Source organism: Phyllostomus discolor, chromosome 5 (assembly GCF_004126475.2).
Source record: "Phyllostomus discolor isolate MPI-MPIP mPhyDis1 chromosome 5, mPhyDis1.pri.v3, whole genome shotgun sequence".
Classification (NCBI taxonomy): domain Eukaryota; kingdom Metazoa; phylum Chordata; class Mammalia; order Chiroptera; family Phyllostomidae; genus Phyllostomus; species Phyllostomus discolor.
Window position 1 is genome coordinate 18,254,942 of NC_040907.2, and position 15,193 is coordinate 18,270,134.

Consider the following 15,193-nt stretch of genomic DNA (forward strand, 5'->3'; position numbering starts at 1 on the left):
TGGGTCTACATAGTACTTAGATAGAGTACCAGCACTCACAAAACGACCACGGTCACTGTTTTCACCTACAGTTAACCTGTTGGGAAAGTTTGCTGGGACTAAGCCCAAAGAAAGAGGCTGACAACTTCATTACATTAAGAGTTTATTAAGACAGTCCTCCATGCTACAGGGCAGGGTGGACAGGGGACCAGCCCCAGATAAGGGGTGAGCATAGGCGTTTCAAGAACCAGCAGCAGGCGGTGGAGCATGGGGGGTGGGTGGAGGGGTGGTCTGAGGGGGATTTACTGTTACTTGGTCTCTGTTCTTGGCCCCCACAAACTGGTCTTTTAGCTTCTTCCTACACAGCTTCTCTCCTGAAAAGGAAGTATAAGCCAGTGTGTTAATGCTGCCCCAATTCATCAGTGCTGCCCAGGCACTTATCCTAAGAGCTGGTCTCAGTCCCATATCCGCATTTATCATCCACAGATGTCCACTTAAGATTAGGTTTCATCCCAGACCAGTCACCCTAGAATAAAACAAATGCCCCAAACTAGACAGTATTACTTGTTTCTACCAAATCCACCTCCCGTTGTTCAAAGTTACCCCAAAGGAGCATGAGCTCAAGCTCCTGTACAGCGTGTTCACAGCAGCCTGTGCTGCCCAAGGTGCAGGGCTGTCCCCTCTGCTACATTCCACTCACAGCAGAGTGTGCTCTTGGACTTCAGGATGGGCAAACCTAACACACCGAATCGTACTGTAAACACTGATTTTTGCTCTCTGGCAGCTAACAAATATAGCACACAAGGCAGACAACTGCCCCACTTACCCAACTCCATAGATCATCAATCACAGATGAAGACAGCTCACTGATGACATCTAAAAAAAAGGACACGCTCAGTCAAGAGGCAATAAAGCCAATGACAAATCCCTTCCTTCCAAAAACAGAACTATCAGTCAGCCATCACTATACCAATGCCCAGAGAGTCACACACATTGTTCTTCCCTTTCTCTGATTTGACAGAGAAAAAAGAAACAAGTTCAAAGAGAATTCAACCTTGTTTGAAACCAGCCCACAAGCTACAGAGCTGTGACGCCAGCTTCAGTGTTACTTTCCCTCCTTTTACGACCACCAAGACCGGAGTTCAGATCCGATGGGAAAGGGAACCGGAGGGTCAGGCTATCTTCAACATCTAACTTTACCTTATTTTAAAGCACAGGGACAGCAACAAGCTGACGTCTTAGCTTTTTCAGTACCAGACACAGCCAGGAAATGTGGTGACAGCCTGCAGAAAAAGTGTAAGAGCTCTAAAACCAAAGTTGATGCAATATATCCATCTGCGTGGAAACTGATGGAAACACCTGGACTCAGGCGGCAGGCTCTCAAGCCCAGGTCCTGAGATACTATAGGAAAGGCGAGTGGCAGCTGCAGGTATTATGCTGACCTGAGCTGTCAAAGTCTCTCCAGGTTGCTCTTGCATGCAGTTGGAGATCCCATGGCTACGACCAGCCACAGCCCTTGGAAACATGCTTTACTGAACCACCAGGTAGCTCCCAAATCGAGTCCCCACAAGAAACCAACCTACCATGTCCTGAAGTGCTTGTGTTTCAATCACTGCCATGGCTTGGGTCCTCACTCACCAGAAAGCAATCTGAGCCATCCAGCCATCTTCACCTGGAACAGCTAAGATGAGAACACAATTGTCCTGAATGCTCTATTTGGTCTTCAGAATCATAAAGGCTTAACTGGCCTTTGATCCTGATACTGAGGCCTTAAGCTTTCAAGGGCAATGATCCAAAGCATCACCAAGATCTGTGCCACTTACCACTGGATTTCCCCATGAAGGTGTCTAACCCACTCCCATCTGCTCCTCCATACTATCTTGGCCTCAACACGCCACTCTTCAAAAGCTATGAAAGACCCCATATCACAGTGATTTTCAACCCCTTCCATCTCACAGTACACACAAGTACTAAAATGCAGCACACCAAAAAATGTATTTCTTGCCGAGATGACAAAAAAATAGGTATGATTTTGATTCATTCACACTGGATGGCTATTGTTGCATTGGCTGTTGCCATTATATTTGCAATCTAAGGGAAAAAGAGGTCAGTGCCCCTACAGGTATTACGAATTTTTTTTAACGTTTTAAAAAGATTTTATTTACTTGTACCTAGGGGAAGGCAGGGAGAAAAAGAGGGACAGAAACACCAGTGCGCGAGAGATGCATCCATAGGTTGCCTCTCACACACCAACCGGGAACCCGGCAGCAACCCAGGCACGTGCCCTAACAGGGAATTGAGCCCTGGTTCACAGGCCAACATTCAATCCACTGACCACATCAGCCCTGGCAGGAATTGCACGTTTTAAAAATCCTTGTGGCACACTGGTTGAAAATCACCACCCTATCAACATTTTTTGCTAGTCTATGGAAACATATCAATGTTAAACAAGATCTGTTTATACCTGAGAAACAGCAGGTACAATCGAAACTGTCTTTTCCCGAAATGTTGCAGATCAGTTACAGCAAACAGAACGGCGACCGTCAAGGAAAACTGTCACTCTGGGCTCCTTTTTGACTGCAGCAGCTATGTGGAAGCAGCAGCAGCTTCGATAAGGGCCACAGGGCACTGTGTCACAGGATAGCCCAAGCTCTGCTCTGCCCTAAAACTCACCTAAATCCTGCAGATCATTATCGCCTACTGAAACTCATCATTCTGAAGACCAAAAGGAAACAGATATCCTATAGACTCCAATTACCACTTAATACCTGAATGACCCTAAAACCCATCCTCCAGAAAACCTTGCCCTCATATTCACCAGGGCGACCTTCTTAACGTGTGTTGTGCAGCCAGATAATAAAAGGGAAGTCACTTGCCCAGGGTAACCCAGCAGATAGCTGTGGGATATAAAAGCAGATTCCGATTCAAGGTCTGGCTCACACCAACACGCGGCCTCCCGCAAATTAAGCCACTTAAAGCCCCGAGTTGCTGTGCACACCACCGCCCGCCCTCGCTACTTACCCGTCATACTCGAGCGCCAGGCTGCGCGGGCCGAGGGAAGGGGGGAAGGGCGCGGCCCTCAAGGGCCCCGGCCCTCCTCTCTGCGCAGGCGGCCCACGTGCCCCTCTGGACCTCGGCCCCGGCGGGCGGAGAGGCCTGGTTCCTCATTGCCACACTCATCATCCTGCAGCCTCGGGAGGCCGATGGAGGTAAGGATAAGGGCAGGGAAGGAGGGGGCTGCTGGTAGGGGATGGGCATGAAGAGCAGCAGACCCAACTTTTCACGCACAATCACGAACGCCGCGGTCGGGAGAAAGGACAGGCTGGTGCGGCGCGGCAGTATATATAGACTCCGCCTCTGGCGGCCGCGCGCGAGGATTGGAGCCGCGCACCGCAGGGACCGCTGGGAGTGGTAGTTCCTTCGGGCCCTTTGCCTTCCGGCTCCGGCGGCGCTTCGGGCTCCCAGACCCAGGTGCGTGCGGGGCGGGCGCCTTTTCGCAGTGGGTGGAGGAACGAAGCAGAGGGTGTGCTCAGTGGCGGAGGAACCTCGTTCGCGTCTGCCCAGCACTCCTGAACGGCCTGCGGAGGGCGCTGGGCCTACGCAAGAGTCGAACATCCCGCGCCCTCGAGTTTAGTCTGCGCAGGTTCTCAGGGCTGGGAAAAGAAAGGGCTCCGGCCGGACCACCGTGGGCCTGCCTGGTGGGGGGCAGCGTCTGAGTGCGTTTCGCGGTCTAAGGTCTTGTAGAGGAGTCTTGGGAGGGCGAGTTAGGAAAAGGCGACTGATTGCTCAGGGGATGAATGTATAATTTGTTCAAGGTTGTCTTTTCCGCTAATAGGTAAGTATCTTTTCTGAGTGCTAAGTACCGGTAAACTGTACTCGGTTACCTCAGTGACTTTGCATAATAACTCTATGTACAGGCATTATAATTATGCCCTTTTCTACTCAGATAGGAAACAGGCATGTATCACACAGCTAGCAAGTGAGGGGCTGGTATCCGAATCCGGGAGTCCACCCCAGTGACCACACTCACAGCCATTGTGCCATTTGCGTATTTCGTCCATCTAATGAATAAGCGTCAATATACAAATAGTAGCTGTCAAGAATTAAGTGCCCCAGCCCAGGCCAGGTAGCTCCGTTGGCTAGAGCATCCTCCAGATACACCAAGGTTGCTGGTTCCACCTTGGGTCAGGGCACGTACAAGAAGCAATCAATGAATTCATAAATAAGTGGAACAACAAGTTGATGTTTCTCTTTCCCTCTCTCTCTCTCTCTCTCTCTCTAAATAATTTTTTTAAAGAATTAAAAAAAGAAGCTCCTATTCTGTGCTCAATCTACTTATCTTTATGTGTACATGCACTTTAAAAGGTTGGTACTACTGTTTTTCCCATTTTATGGAGAAAGCAACAGATTAAGAGTGTAAGAAGCTTTCTAATGACTTCCAAATGGGTGTCTTCAACCCCACTTTTCTCCTGAGCTCCAGACCTTATATCCTGCTGCTCCCTTGACCTCTACACTGGCATGTTCAGTAAACAGGCTTCCCTGGACACAGCCTTGCCTCCTCCACACTTCCTCTTCCCTTTCTCAGTAAGTCCTTGGAACAACCCTGGTCTCCTCTTTCTCTTAACATCTCAGGTTCCTTAACATCTCATCAGCAGATCCTGTGTTCTCCATCTTTTTTTTTCTTTATTGAATTTATGGGGTGATATTCATTAATAAAATTATGTAGGTTTCAGGGGTACAGTTTTATATAGTACATCACCTGTGTAGTGTATTGTGTGTTTATCGCCCCAAGTCAAGTCTCCTTCCATCACCATTTATGCCCCTTTTACTCTCTTCTACCCCCCCCCAGCCCCCTTTCCCTCTGGTAATCATCATACTGTTATACATGAGGTTATTTTGTTTGTTTGTTTTGCTTAAGCCCCTTCACCTTTTTCACCCTTGTGGTCTCCATCTTTGAGATACTTCAAGAATCACGGTTCTTACTACCCGCGCTGACATTATCATTCCTGCTGACCCACAAGAAAGCAGTAGTTTCCTCACTGCTCTCCCCGAACCTGCCATTGGTCCCTGCACCGTGGTCTTAACGCACCAGCCAGAGTGTCGAAAGAGCAAAAGTTCTTCATTTTGATTAAGTCCAGTATATTGATTTTTCTCATTTGTAGTTTGTGCTCTTAGTGCCCTTTAAAAAAAACTTTTAAAATAAATAAATAATAAAATAAAATGTTTGCCTAACTCGAAGACATTAAAGATTTTTATGTTTTCTTCTAGGAGTTTAATAGTTTTAGCTTGTACATTTAGATCTCTGATTCACTTTGAGTTAATATTTGTGCATGGTGTAAGAGGCAAGGTATTGTATTACATATGGCATCCAATTGTTTCATCTTTATTTGTTGAAAAGATTCTGTTTCCACCTAATTGCTTTGGCACTTCGTTAAAAATCTGTTGACCATACGTACCGGTCTGTTTCTGGGCTCAGTCCTACACCGCCTTGATTGCTGTAGCTCTTTAATGAGTCTTGAAATAGAGCAGGATAAGTCATCCAACTTCATTCTACTTTTTCAGATTATTTTAACTGTTCAGAGCCCTTTGAAATTCCATATATATTTTAGTATCAGCTAATTTCTATTTTTATTTTTAAGCCTACTGGGATCAGGCTGGTATTGCATTGAATCTATGGATTAATTTGGGGAGAGTTGACATCTTAATGATATTGAGTCATCCAATCCATGAGGCTGGTGTATATCTTTCCATTTTTTTAGATCATCTTTCTCTCAACAGTGTTTTGTAATTTTCAGTGTATAGGTCTTGCATCTTGTATACCTTTTGGTAAATTTATCCCAAAGTTTTTCATATTTGGATGCTATTGTAAATAGTATTATTCTTGTCACCTTCAAATCCCAAATAGTCATTGCTAGTATATAGATATAGGATTAGTTTTTGCATATTGACTGGTATCTTGCAACCTTGTTAAACTCGCTCACTAATTCTAGCAATTTTTTTGTAAGTTTCTTAGGATTTTTTACACATCTATGAATAAATAAAGACAGGTTTACTTCTTCCTTCCCAATCTGGATGCTTCTTATTTCTTTTTCTGGGACCTCCAGTACAATAGTGAACTATTAAGTTACATTTCAACAAAATTTAAAACTCGTGATCTTCAAGTGACACTGTTAAGTAAATAAAAAGCAAGAGACAGACCAGGGAAAAGTATTTTCAAAACATATAATCCAACAAGGGACTTCTACCTAGAACATAAAGAATGCTTAAAATGCAACACTAAAGTCAAACTACTCAATTTTTTTAAATGGCCACAAAATTTGCATCTTGCCAAAAAAGATAAACAGATGGCAAACAAACATATGAATGATGCTCAACATCAGTCATCAGGGAAATGCAAATTAAAACTGTAATGAGATAACACCACAGACCCGCTGGAATGGCTGAAAATTAAATGTCAATATTAAGTGACATCAAGAAGGTAGAGCAACTGGGACTCTCAGACAGTGTTCAAGATTGTAAAATAGTGCAGCCACTTTGGAAAACAATGTCAGTTCCTAAAAAAAGTGAAACGTGCACCTACCATATTAGGCGATCTCTGCACTACAAGGTATTTCCCAAGAGAAATGAAAGCACAGGTCTACACAACGACTTGAATATAAATGTTCACAGAAATCTTATTTGTAATGCCCAAAGGCGGGAAATCACCCAAATGTCCTTCAACAAAGGATTGGGTAAACAAATTGTGGTATATTTATGCACTGGAATGCTACTCAGTTATAAAAAGGAACGGACTTGACGTGTGCATCAACATGGATGAATCTTCGCGTTGCTGAGTGAAGGGAGCCAGGCAAACACGCATACTGTGTGATTTCATCTATACACACTTCGAGAGAATGTGAAGTACTCTCTAGTGGCAGAAAGCAAATCAGTGGTTGCCTGGGAGTGGGAGTCAGGAGAGAAGGATGTAAAAAGCACATGGGGAAACTTTTTAGGGTGATTAATGTTCGTTATCTCGATTGTGGCATGACTTTGTGGGTGTACACTTATGTCACATGCCTTATATTGTACATTTTTCATATGTGCAGTTTATTGTACCAATTTTACCCCAATAAAAATATTTTTTAAGTAAGCGAGAAAACATTTAGATGATGTAATTCACCTGCCTTCAAATCACTGACTTCTCAACACTTTTTACCAGAACTGTCCTGTGAGGTGGGCACCACAATTTGCCTCACTTAACAGAAGGGGAAGCAGGGGTAGGGAGGGGAGAAGACTTGTCTCCAAGTCACATAGTTCAGCTGACATCCAGATTCAAGTGCTAGGTGCAGCCAGAGGCAGGCACATGACCCCAACCCACAGTGTCTGGGAGAGGAAGTTAAGGAAGCTGATCCTGACAGTGCACTTGCCCATGTGTGCTGACCATAAAGCTCTCTGGGAAGGCTGGGCTCAAACTGCATTTCAAGCTATTTCATGCCTCTCTGCCTTTGCCCAGCAGCCCTTCCTCCCTGACCTCCCCAGCTCCCATTGTCCTTGGAGACCCATCACCTCCTGTAAGAGGTCTTCTCTGACCTGGACCTCCTCAAGCCTTGCTCTATTATGGTGTCTGACTGACTGACAGAAGGAATGAATGAATGCATGCATGAATAGCACTTCTCCACTTTCATTCAACCATACATATTTACTGAGTTTCTATTTGTATCATGCATTGAGGATACAACCATTGGTCCTTGCCCCAAAGGGGCTCACACCTAGAAGGGGGACAGACTTCACGCAGACTAAAGGGGCATGTGACCTCATTGGCCGGTCTGGGAAGAGCTTCTCAAGGGCAGGGATCTAGGCTGCGGCGTTAGCCCTCTGAAGAGCGGAAGGGGAATGTTCTGGCTGAGGGCTGGGAAAAGGAAAGATGCTCAGCTTGGCTGGAGCTCAGAGCCCCAGTGGTAGGTAAAGAGGGACTGGGGGCATCTGCAAGAACCTGACACCAAAAATATTTTCCAGCCTAATAGAGCGAGGTGGGGAGAACACCCTGATGGAGGAGTAGGCGAGGCAGGAAGGAGTGGGCAGAGTCTCTTGATTTGGGCAGAGCTGGTGGCGAGGATCCCGCCAACACACACAACCTTCTTTTGGGTGCCTCGTGGTTCCTAGGCCGTCAGGTTTCTCTCCAGCTGCTGGAGGAAGGGGCAGGCAGAGCTGGGTTCCCTCAGGCTCTGCCATGCAGGTGGCTTCTCACTGGTTTGTTTAGAGTTAGCCAGAAGAAAACCTGGGCCTTTTCAGATCCCCAACCTGTTCAGTCAGAAACAAAAGTAGCAAACATGGTAGCAAACAGGCCTTGACCTTTGGCGGACTTAGAAGGTAGTCTCATCCTTCCTTGCTGAGTGATCTTGGGCTGGTTATTTAACTTCTCTGAGCCTCAGTTTCCTCATCTGTAAAAATGGACAGGATAACAACACCTACTCACAAGGTTGTGTGAGGAGGAAATGTGATGACGTGATGGTTGAAATAGTGAGGACCCCCACCCCACCCCACCAATTTGCCAAAACAAGTTAAACTGGTAAAAATCTACCTGTTTGGGACTAGCCAGGAGTCTAGCCTTGATGCCCTGGGTCGCCAGAAGGCCCGACTGGAAAAGGTGCAGTGGATCTCGGAAGCAGAACTGACCACCATGTCCTTGTCCTCTTGGGACTTACTTTGCAGTCCCCTTTTGTGGCATATCAAGGGGGTAATAAAGAGTGAGACAGCCCTGGGTGGGTAGCTCAGTTGGTTAGAGCATCATCCTAATACCCCAAGGTTGTGGGTTCAATCCCCGGACAGGGCACATACAAGAACCAACCAATGAATGCATAAAGAAGTGAAACATCAAATGAATGTTTCTGTCTCTCCCTTCCTCTCCCTATAAAAGCAATAAGTAAATTTTTAAAAGAAGACAAACCCGGATGTGAGTCCCAGACCTGAGACAAGCCACATGTCTGAGCCCCTTCTCAAAGGGTTGCTGCCCACAAAGCATAAAGAATGGACCATCTGGCCTCATAAATGTTAGCTGCCCAGTCCACAGGCCACATGCACTCCCTCTGTGATCACAGTTGTCTGTGTCTGTCCTGCCTCTTCTACTAGACTGTGTCCCATCCTCTCCCTGGGCCGTGGGGCCCTGCACGGGCAGACAGGAGGAAGCAGCGGGGGGCTGTCGAACATAGAACCTGAACATTGAGAAGAAAGCCCCAGGCCAGCTTATGTGGGCCCCCAGGAAAGGGCACCGGGCAGAAAAGGGGCACCTATAAGCCATCAGCTTTGCAGAGCGGTGTCCCCCAGGTCCAGCAGCAGGGGGCCCAGCTGGGTGAACTAACAGGAGAGTGACGTTGGAGAGAGAAACCAGCACAGCAGGTAAGTGAATGATGTGACCGCTCTGGCACTGTTAGAGCGGCTCCTCTCTCTAGGCAGTTCCTTTTTGGCTATCATTCCTCCCCAGTCCTCCTCCCGACTTCAGTTTAATCTTTTCAACCCGTGAAGTAGGGGGTACCATTATCCTCATTTTACAGAGAAAACTGAGGCTCAGAGAGTAAGTGACTTAAGTGTTTCCACCAGCCAGCCTCCCCCGGGCCAGGCCCCCTGGGCTGAAAACAACCCAGGCTCCACAGTCCCCCACGTGCTGGTGACGGGTCGCTTAGCAGCAGTGAGGGGCGGGGTCAGGGCCACTCTTCCCGGCCACTCGGCAGGGCGGGGCTGGACAATGACTGCCGGACCGGGTGGAGGCGAGACTCCGGCGATGGAGGCGGGAGGCTGCCGCTACCAGTTTCGGATCCTGCTGCTGGGGGACGCGGCTGTGGGCAAGACGTCGCTGCTGCGGCGCTACGTGGGGGGCGCGCTCGGGACCCTGGCGCCCGCGCCGGAGGCAGAGCTCCAGTCCGAGCCCACGGTGGGCGTCGAGTTCTACAGCCGCCTCCTGCAGCTGGGGGCCGGGCGGTGGGTCAAGCTGCAGCTCTGGGACACCGCGGGCCAGGAGCGTTTCAGGTGCGGGACGGGGCGGTGTGCTGTGGATACGAAGTGGGTGGAGGAGGAAAGAGAAGGGGAGAAATAAGTAGGTGAGGAACCTCAGTTCGGGAATCAATGCCGGACTCCCTGGCCGTGGAGATCCCTCCGAGGGGTCAGCCCCGGTGGCCCAAAAGTAGAGGTCTGGGTGTCCCAGCCCTGGGGTTGGAGTCCTTCCCTCTTGAGTCATTCACCTGACAAATACAGCTGGGTGGGCCAAGCCCCTGAGCCAGATGCTTGAGACCTGGTCGTCCCTCCCACCACAGAGGAACATTCAGGCCTTGGGGGCAAGGGAGAAAGACCCGACATTGAACCCTGGAGGCATGAGGGATGTGGGTGCTGGAACAGCCCACAGGAGCACAGGGCGGGAGGTCAAGGAGATGGGAAAGGAGGAAAGATGTGTGTTGGCCTTGAACAAGGCATAGGATCTTGCCAGACAGAGAGTGGGGAAGCAGACCTTCACACAGGAAAATACTAGGCCTCCTCCAGGAATGGAGGACTGGTCAGGAGAGCAGTACGTGAATCAAACTCACTCCTTAACTGAGAAGCACCCGGTATCTTGGGAGAGAGACAGAACCCAGGAACGGAAGCACAAGGCAGTGTGAAATGAGCTATAACGGGCGGTGGGGAAGTGGGGGAGGTGTTCAGTGGATGCAGGGGAGGTTCTGCCTCTGGGGGTGTCCTGAAGACATAAACCTTTCAACTTACTCCCCAATCCCATCAGGTGCATCACCAGGTCTTTTTACCGGAATGTGGTGGGTGTCCTGCTGGTTTTTGATGTGACAAACAGGAAGTCCTTTGAACACATTCCACATTGGCACCAGGAGGTCGTGGCCACTCAGGGCCCCGACAAGGCAATCTTCCTGCTGGTTGGCCACAAGAGTGACCTACAGAACACCCGTTGTGTCTCAGCCCAGGAGGCAGAGGAGCTGGCTGCCTCCCTGGGCATGGCCTTCATGGAGACCTCAGCCAAAAATAACTGCAATGTGGACCTGGCCTTCGACACACTGGCCGACACCATCCAGCAAGCCCTGCAGCAAGGGAACATCAAGTTGGAGGAGGACTGGGGGGGCATTCGGCTCATCAAGAAGACTCAAACCCCTCAGCACCCCAGCAGGCAGCAACAGGCAGGCCCATGCCAGTGCTGACTCGGGAAGGGAAAGGGTTGAAGCAGTGCCAACCCCAGAAGGCTGGTGGGATGGAGAGAGTATCTCTCCAAAGGGCAAATGGCAGAGTATACCCTAAGCGTTCATATAAACAGTATTCTGGCACAATCATGGCTCCTGGATTTTGATTTCAGGCTCAGCTGCTTCCCACTAGAAAGGTTCAGATGCGGGTGTGCAGCTTGCTGTTCTTGAGCCTGTTTCCTTGTAAAACACCCTACCTCAAGAGGGTGGGGGGTGCATGAATGAGATAATGGGGGGATATGCTCAGCCAGGACCTATCACACACTGAGAACTGAATGACATGAACTGTCATCACCACATTCTCTTGGCTGAGATGTGGCCGTTTCCAGCAGCATTCCTGGGCTGGGACGCTGAGACGCTGAGTCTATGCACCCCTGCACAGGTGAGGATGGCTGTGGGGAATTTCAGGGGGAGCCCGGCTCGGAGCCTCCTTAGATGCTGTCTTGGTTGGATGAGTCTGAGTGTGACTTAGGTGTGGTTGTTGCTGCGCAGCACCTCTGGTCTGGATTTGGATCTCAGAGGCAGGACTGAAGAGTTTATAGCCTCCTCTTCACCACCCTTCCCACCCCACATCCCCCAGCTGCTGGGAGTGCTATGGGATGAGGAGCCTCGCTCCCTGGGAACGCCCGACCCCTCAGGTGCGGCCCACATCCAATGTCAATCTAATGGGAGAAGAGTAATCAAAGGCCTGGCCTTCTTCTCCCAACTATGGACAAATGTGAAGTTCAAACCCCTGCTTTATTATTCATTTTGGGGTCCCCTGAAGCCACTGCTGTTATATCACAGATAAACCCTCCCTCCCTCTGCTCAATCCTGCTTCCTTCCTTTCCTCCCCCAACCAGGTATTGATCTCAATAATGCCTTAATATAGTTGGCCCTTGAACAGCATGGTTTTGACCTATTTGAACTGTGTAAGTCCACTTATACCTGGACTTTTCCAATGACCCACACAGTTCAAATCCATGTTATTCAAGGGTGAACTGCATGGTGGGGAATCCCTGTGTATGCATGTGTGGGGAGCCTCTACTGCGCAGGTCAGCACCTCTAACCCCGGAGTTGTTCACAGTCAACTGTAAGTGCCTTCTGGGGAACCTAATTTGCAACAGAAACTCCTCAACAGGGAATGTCCTGGCTCAATCAAAGGCTTCCTGGAGGAGACGGTGCTTATGTAGGGAAGAATCTCAGTAGGTGTAGAGCAGGTGTCTTGAAGATGTCATTGTGCCAGTGGGCATGGGAAGAGCATGGGCAGATGCCACAGCAAAAGGAGCATGACTACTTGATACTTTGTGATCTGGAGCCAGTCACTCTACCCCTTTGAGCATCGGATTCTTTCTCAATAACAGGTGCTGACAATGCCCCCATCCTAGAGTTCTTGCGAAGTTTTCAATCAGGGTGAGTTTTTTAGCTTCCTCCCCATGGCAGCTGGGCCAGTTGGGGTCACCCTGTGCACTGCCGTCTCCTGCCTCCTCTTTTAAAGAAGTCTTCGCTCATCGTTATGACAACCATACAAGGTTGGCATGATTATTCCCATTTCACAGACAGGAAAGTTTGGGCCAGGAGAGGGAATTGTTTGCTTTATGACATATTATTATTCCTTCATCAGATTCTTAAACATGAGCCAGTGCTCTGTTCTGGGCTCTGGGGTTACAGAATTGCCCTCCTGGGGCTGACATGCTAGTGGAAGAGGGAGAGAAAAATGAATAAATAAGTGAAGCAAACTACTGGTTGTGGTAAGTGCTATAAAGACCACAGATAAGCCCTGGCTGGTGGGACTTGGACTGAGCATCCACCTGTGAACTGAAAGTCTGCCGGTTCGATTCTTGGTCAGGGCACATGCCTGGGTTGCAGGCCAAGTCCCCAGCTGGGGCGTGCAAGAGGCAACCAGTTGATGTGTCTCTCACACATTGATGTTTCTCTCCCTTTCTTTCTCCCTCCCTCCTCTCTCTCTAAAAGTAAATAAATAAAATCTCTGAAGACCACAGATAAGGGAGATGGGACTGAGAGTGACAGGGGTCCTTTGGAGCAGAGCAGGTAGGTGAGGAGGGCCTCACTGAGAAGACTTTTGAGCTGGGACCTGGAGGAGTCAAGCTAAAAGCAGGTATTTGGGCAGAAGGAACAGCTCTTAGCACTAACTGAGCTCTTCTTATGTGCTGTAATAAGGCAGGTACTTTAATTTTACATTTTACTGATATGGGGACCAAGGCCCAGAGAGGTTACGAAGCCAGTAAATATCAATGGGAGAGAGAAACATTAGAGAGAGAGAGAAGCATCAATTGATCGCCTCCCAGACCAGGGTTTGTACATGCCCAGACCGGGGAACCAGCCAGCAACCCAGGTATGTGCCCTGACCAGGAACTGAACCTACAACTTGGTCACAGGGACAATGGATGTTCCAACCACTGAGCCACACTGGCAAAGGCTCTTGTTACTTTTTGGGTAAAGCCCCCTCATTTGAGGGGCCAAGACACTGCACGACTTGGCCTGAGTCTCCTCACCACACTGCCTCGGGGCAGGCACACATGCAGTTCTTGCTCCTTGAAAGAGATCCCCACCCCTTCACTTCATAGTCCTTCCAACTATGGCCCAGCTGGCCAGACCCTCTCCCCCAGAGGTGCTGCGAATCTCTCCTTTGCAGCCAGCCCGTCACAGTAGCAGTTTTATATTTATCCAATCATAGGATTGCCCCGTTATTTTTTAATTATTTGATTTGAGAGAGATCTCTGAGAGAGAAAGAGATGATTTGTTGTTCCACTTATTTATGCATCATTGGTTGACTCTTGTATGTGCCCTGACCCGGACTGAACCCGCAACCTTGGCATAACAGGACAGCGCTCCAACCAACCGAGCTGCCTGGCCAGGGCTCGCTCCCTGTGTTTGTGTTCATCATGAGGACCCGCTGGCGGGCCCAGGTCCAGCTCAAAAATTCTTGCTGAATGATCACGTCTCTTCCATCTGCAGATAGGATGGGACTCAGAAGCTATTTACATGTCACACAGCTGATCAAGAATTGATGTCTTGACTCTACCCTAGCTTTTTCCATTAAACGGCTCGAATTCCCTCACCCCCTTCTGTTCTCAGTGGAGGATTCCAAACTAATTCTGGATTTCTTCTTGGCTGCTGAGGTCAGTGACCGGCCCCTACTATGAGAACTTGGCAGGAGGCCTTCTGTTGTTTGATATCACCAACAGAACAGCTTTTGAGAGCAGCGCCCAGTGCCACCAAGAGGTTCTGGAGAAAGTGAAACCCTCCAACATCTTCCTGGTGGTAGGCCACAAGAGTGACCTGGTGGTTGAGTGACAGGCGATGCTGGATGAAGGGGACAAGCTGGCTGCCTCTTCTTTGGGTGCTCACTATGTTGAGACCTCAGACAAGAGCAACAGTAACATCAGCACATCCTTTGAGCTGCCCACTCAAGGGATCTATGAGGCTGTGAAGAGAGGGGTCATGGGGCCAAATTGAGTGGGAGGCAGTGAAAAGCACAGAGAAGCAAAGCAGGGCAAGGTGGATGTGCTGGTGACCCCTGGGTGGAACAGCTATGGCCCATGAAGCCCGTGGAGCCTTCATGATCCACAAGGACTACGCTGGGCACAGGACAGAAAGATGCTAGGTGCCACTGAAGGTCATGACCCTGAGGCCTCAGGGGGCTTGGCTTCCTCTGCAGGATGGTGAAAATACCAGGGTCAGAGATACCAGCAACCAGACAGGCTTTCCTCAAGGCTACTGCCATCCCTTCTTCGGGCCCAGGATGAGCACAGCTTTCTCTAGGAATTCCGGAAGCGCAGGTCAGTGAAGGCTTTGTCAAAACCAGGATGCCTCTTCAGTTTGGGCTCACGAGACAAGGTCACTCGACCCACTTCTATGGCAGAGAAAGTGCACTCAAACTTCTACGGAAGGTCCAGCCTTCCTTGGAGTCAAGTCTTGGAAAATCCCCGGGGTCTTTTCTTAGGCGGAGAAGCGAGTAACACTGCTGCCACCTGCTGACTAGGGGGCTGTGTCCAGCCTCGCTG

General features: G+C 49.2%; 1 protein-coding gene, 1 long non-coding RNA gene and 4 other non-coding genes across 8 annotated transcripts; 1 reads left to right on the plus strand and 5 right to left on the minus strand.

Moving 5' to 3' along the window:
• Positions 1-125: 125 nt before the first annotated feature.
• LOC118500550 lies at positions 126-3,283 on the minus strand. The gene is made up of 5 exons (XR_004903116.1): positions 3,001-3,283; positions 1,563-1,660; positions 1,180-1,262; positions 806-855; positions 126-353 (listed from the first exon to the last, which is right to left on the minus strand). It is a non-coding gene; the product is annotated as an uncharacterized LOC118500550 (long non-coding RNA).
• Positions 427-501, minus strand: LOC114498345. Its single transcript, XR_003684769.1, has one exon. It is a non-coding gene; the product is annotated as a small nucleolar RNA SNORD99 (small nucleolar RNA).
• On the minus strand, positions 1,033-1,152 carry LOC114498316. Its single transcript, XR_003684746.1, has one exon. It is a non-coding gene; the product is annotated as a small nucleolar RNA SNORA61 (small nucleolar RNA).
• Positions 1,379-1,509, minus strand: LOC114498306. The gene has a single exon (XR_003684739.1). It is a non-coding gene; the product is annotated as a small nucleolar RNA SNORA44 (small nucleolar RNA).
• Positions 2,468-2,602, minus strand: LOC114498291. The gene has a single exon (XR_003684727.1). It is a non-coding gene; the product is annotated as a small nucleolar RNA SNORA16B/SNORA16A family (small nucleolar RNA).
• Positions 3,284-9,489: 6,206 nt separating the features above from the next.
• Positions 9,490-11,273, plus strand: RAB42 (RAB42, member RAS oncogene family). Of its 3 annotated transcripts, XM_036025618.1 has the most exons (3): positions 9,965-9,981; positions 10,259-10,331; positions 10,724-11,273. In XM_036025618.1, coding segments are annotated over exons 2-3 (426 nt in total). In that variant the 5' UTR covers positions 9,965-9,981; positions 10,259-10,329; the 3' UTR covers positions 11,148-11,273. The 3 variants fall into 3 exon arrangements, with proteins under 3 accessions (XP_028369175.1, XP_035881511.1, XP_035881510.1); XM_028513374.2 differs by lacking the exon at positions 10,259-10,331 and having other exon boundaries at positions 9,490-9,981; XM_036025617.1 differs by lacking the exon at positions 9,965-9,981 and having other exon boundaries at positions 10,252-10,331.
• The last annotated feature ends 3,920 nt before the right edge of the window (positions 11,274-15,193 follow it).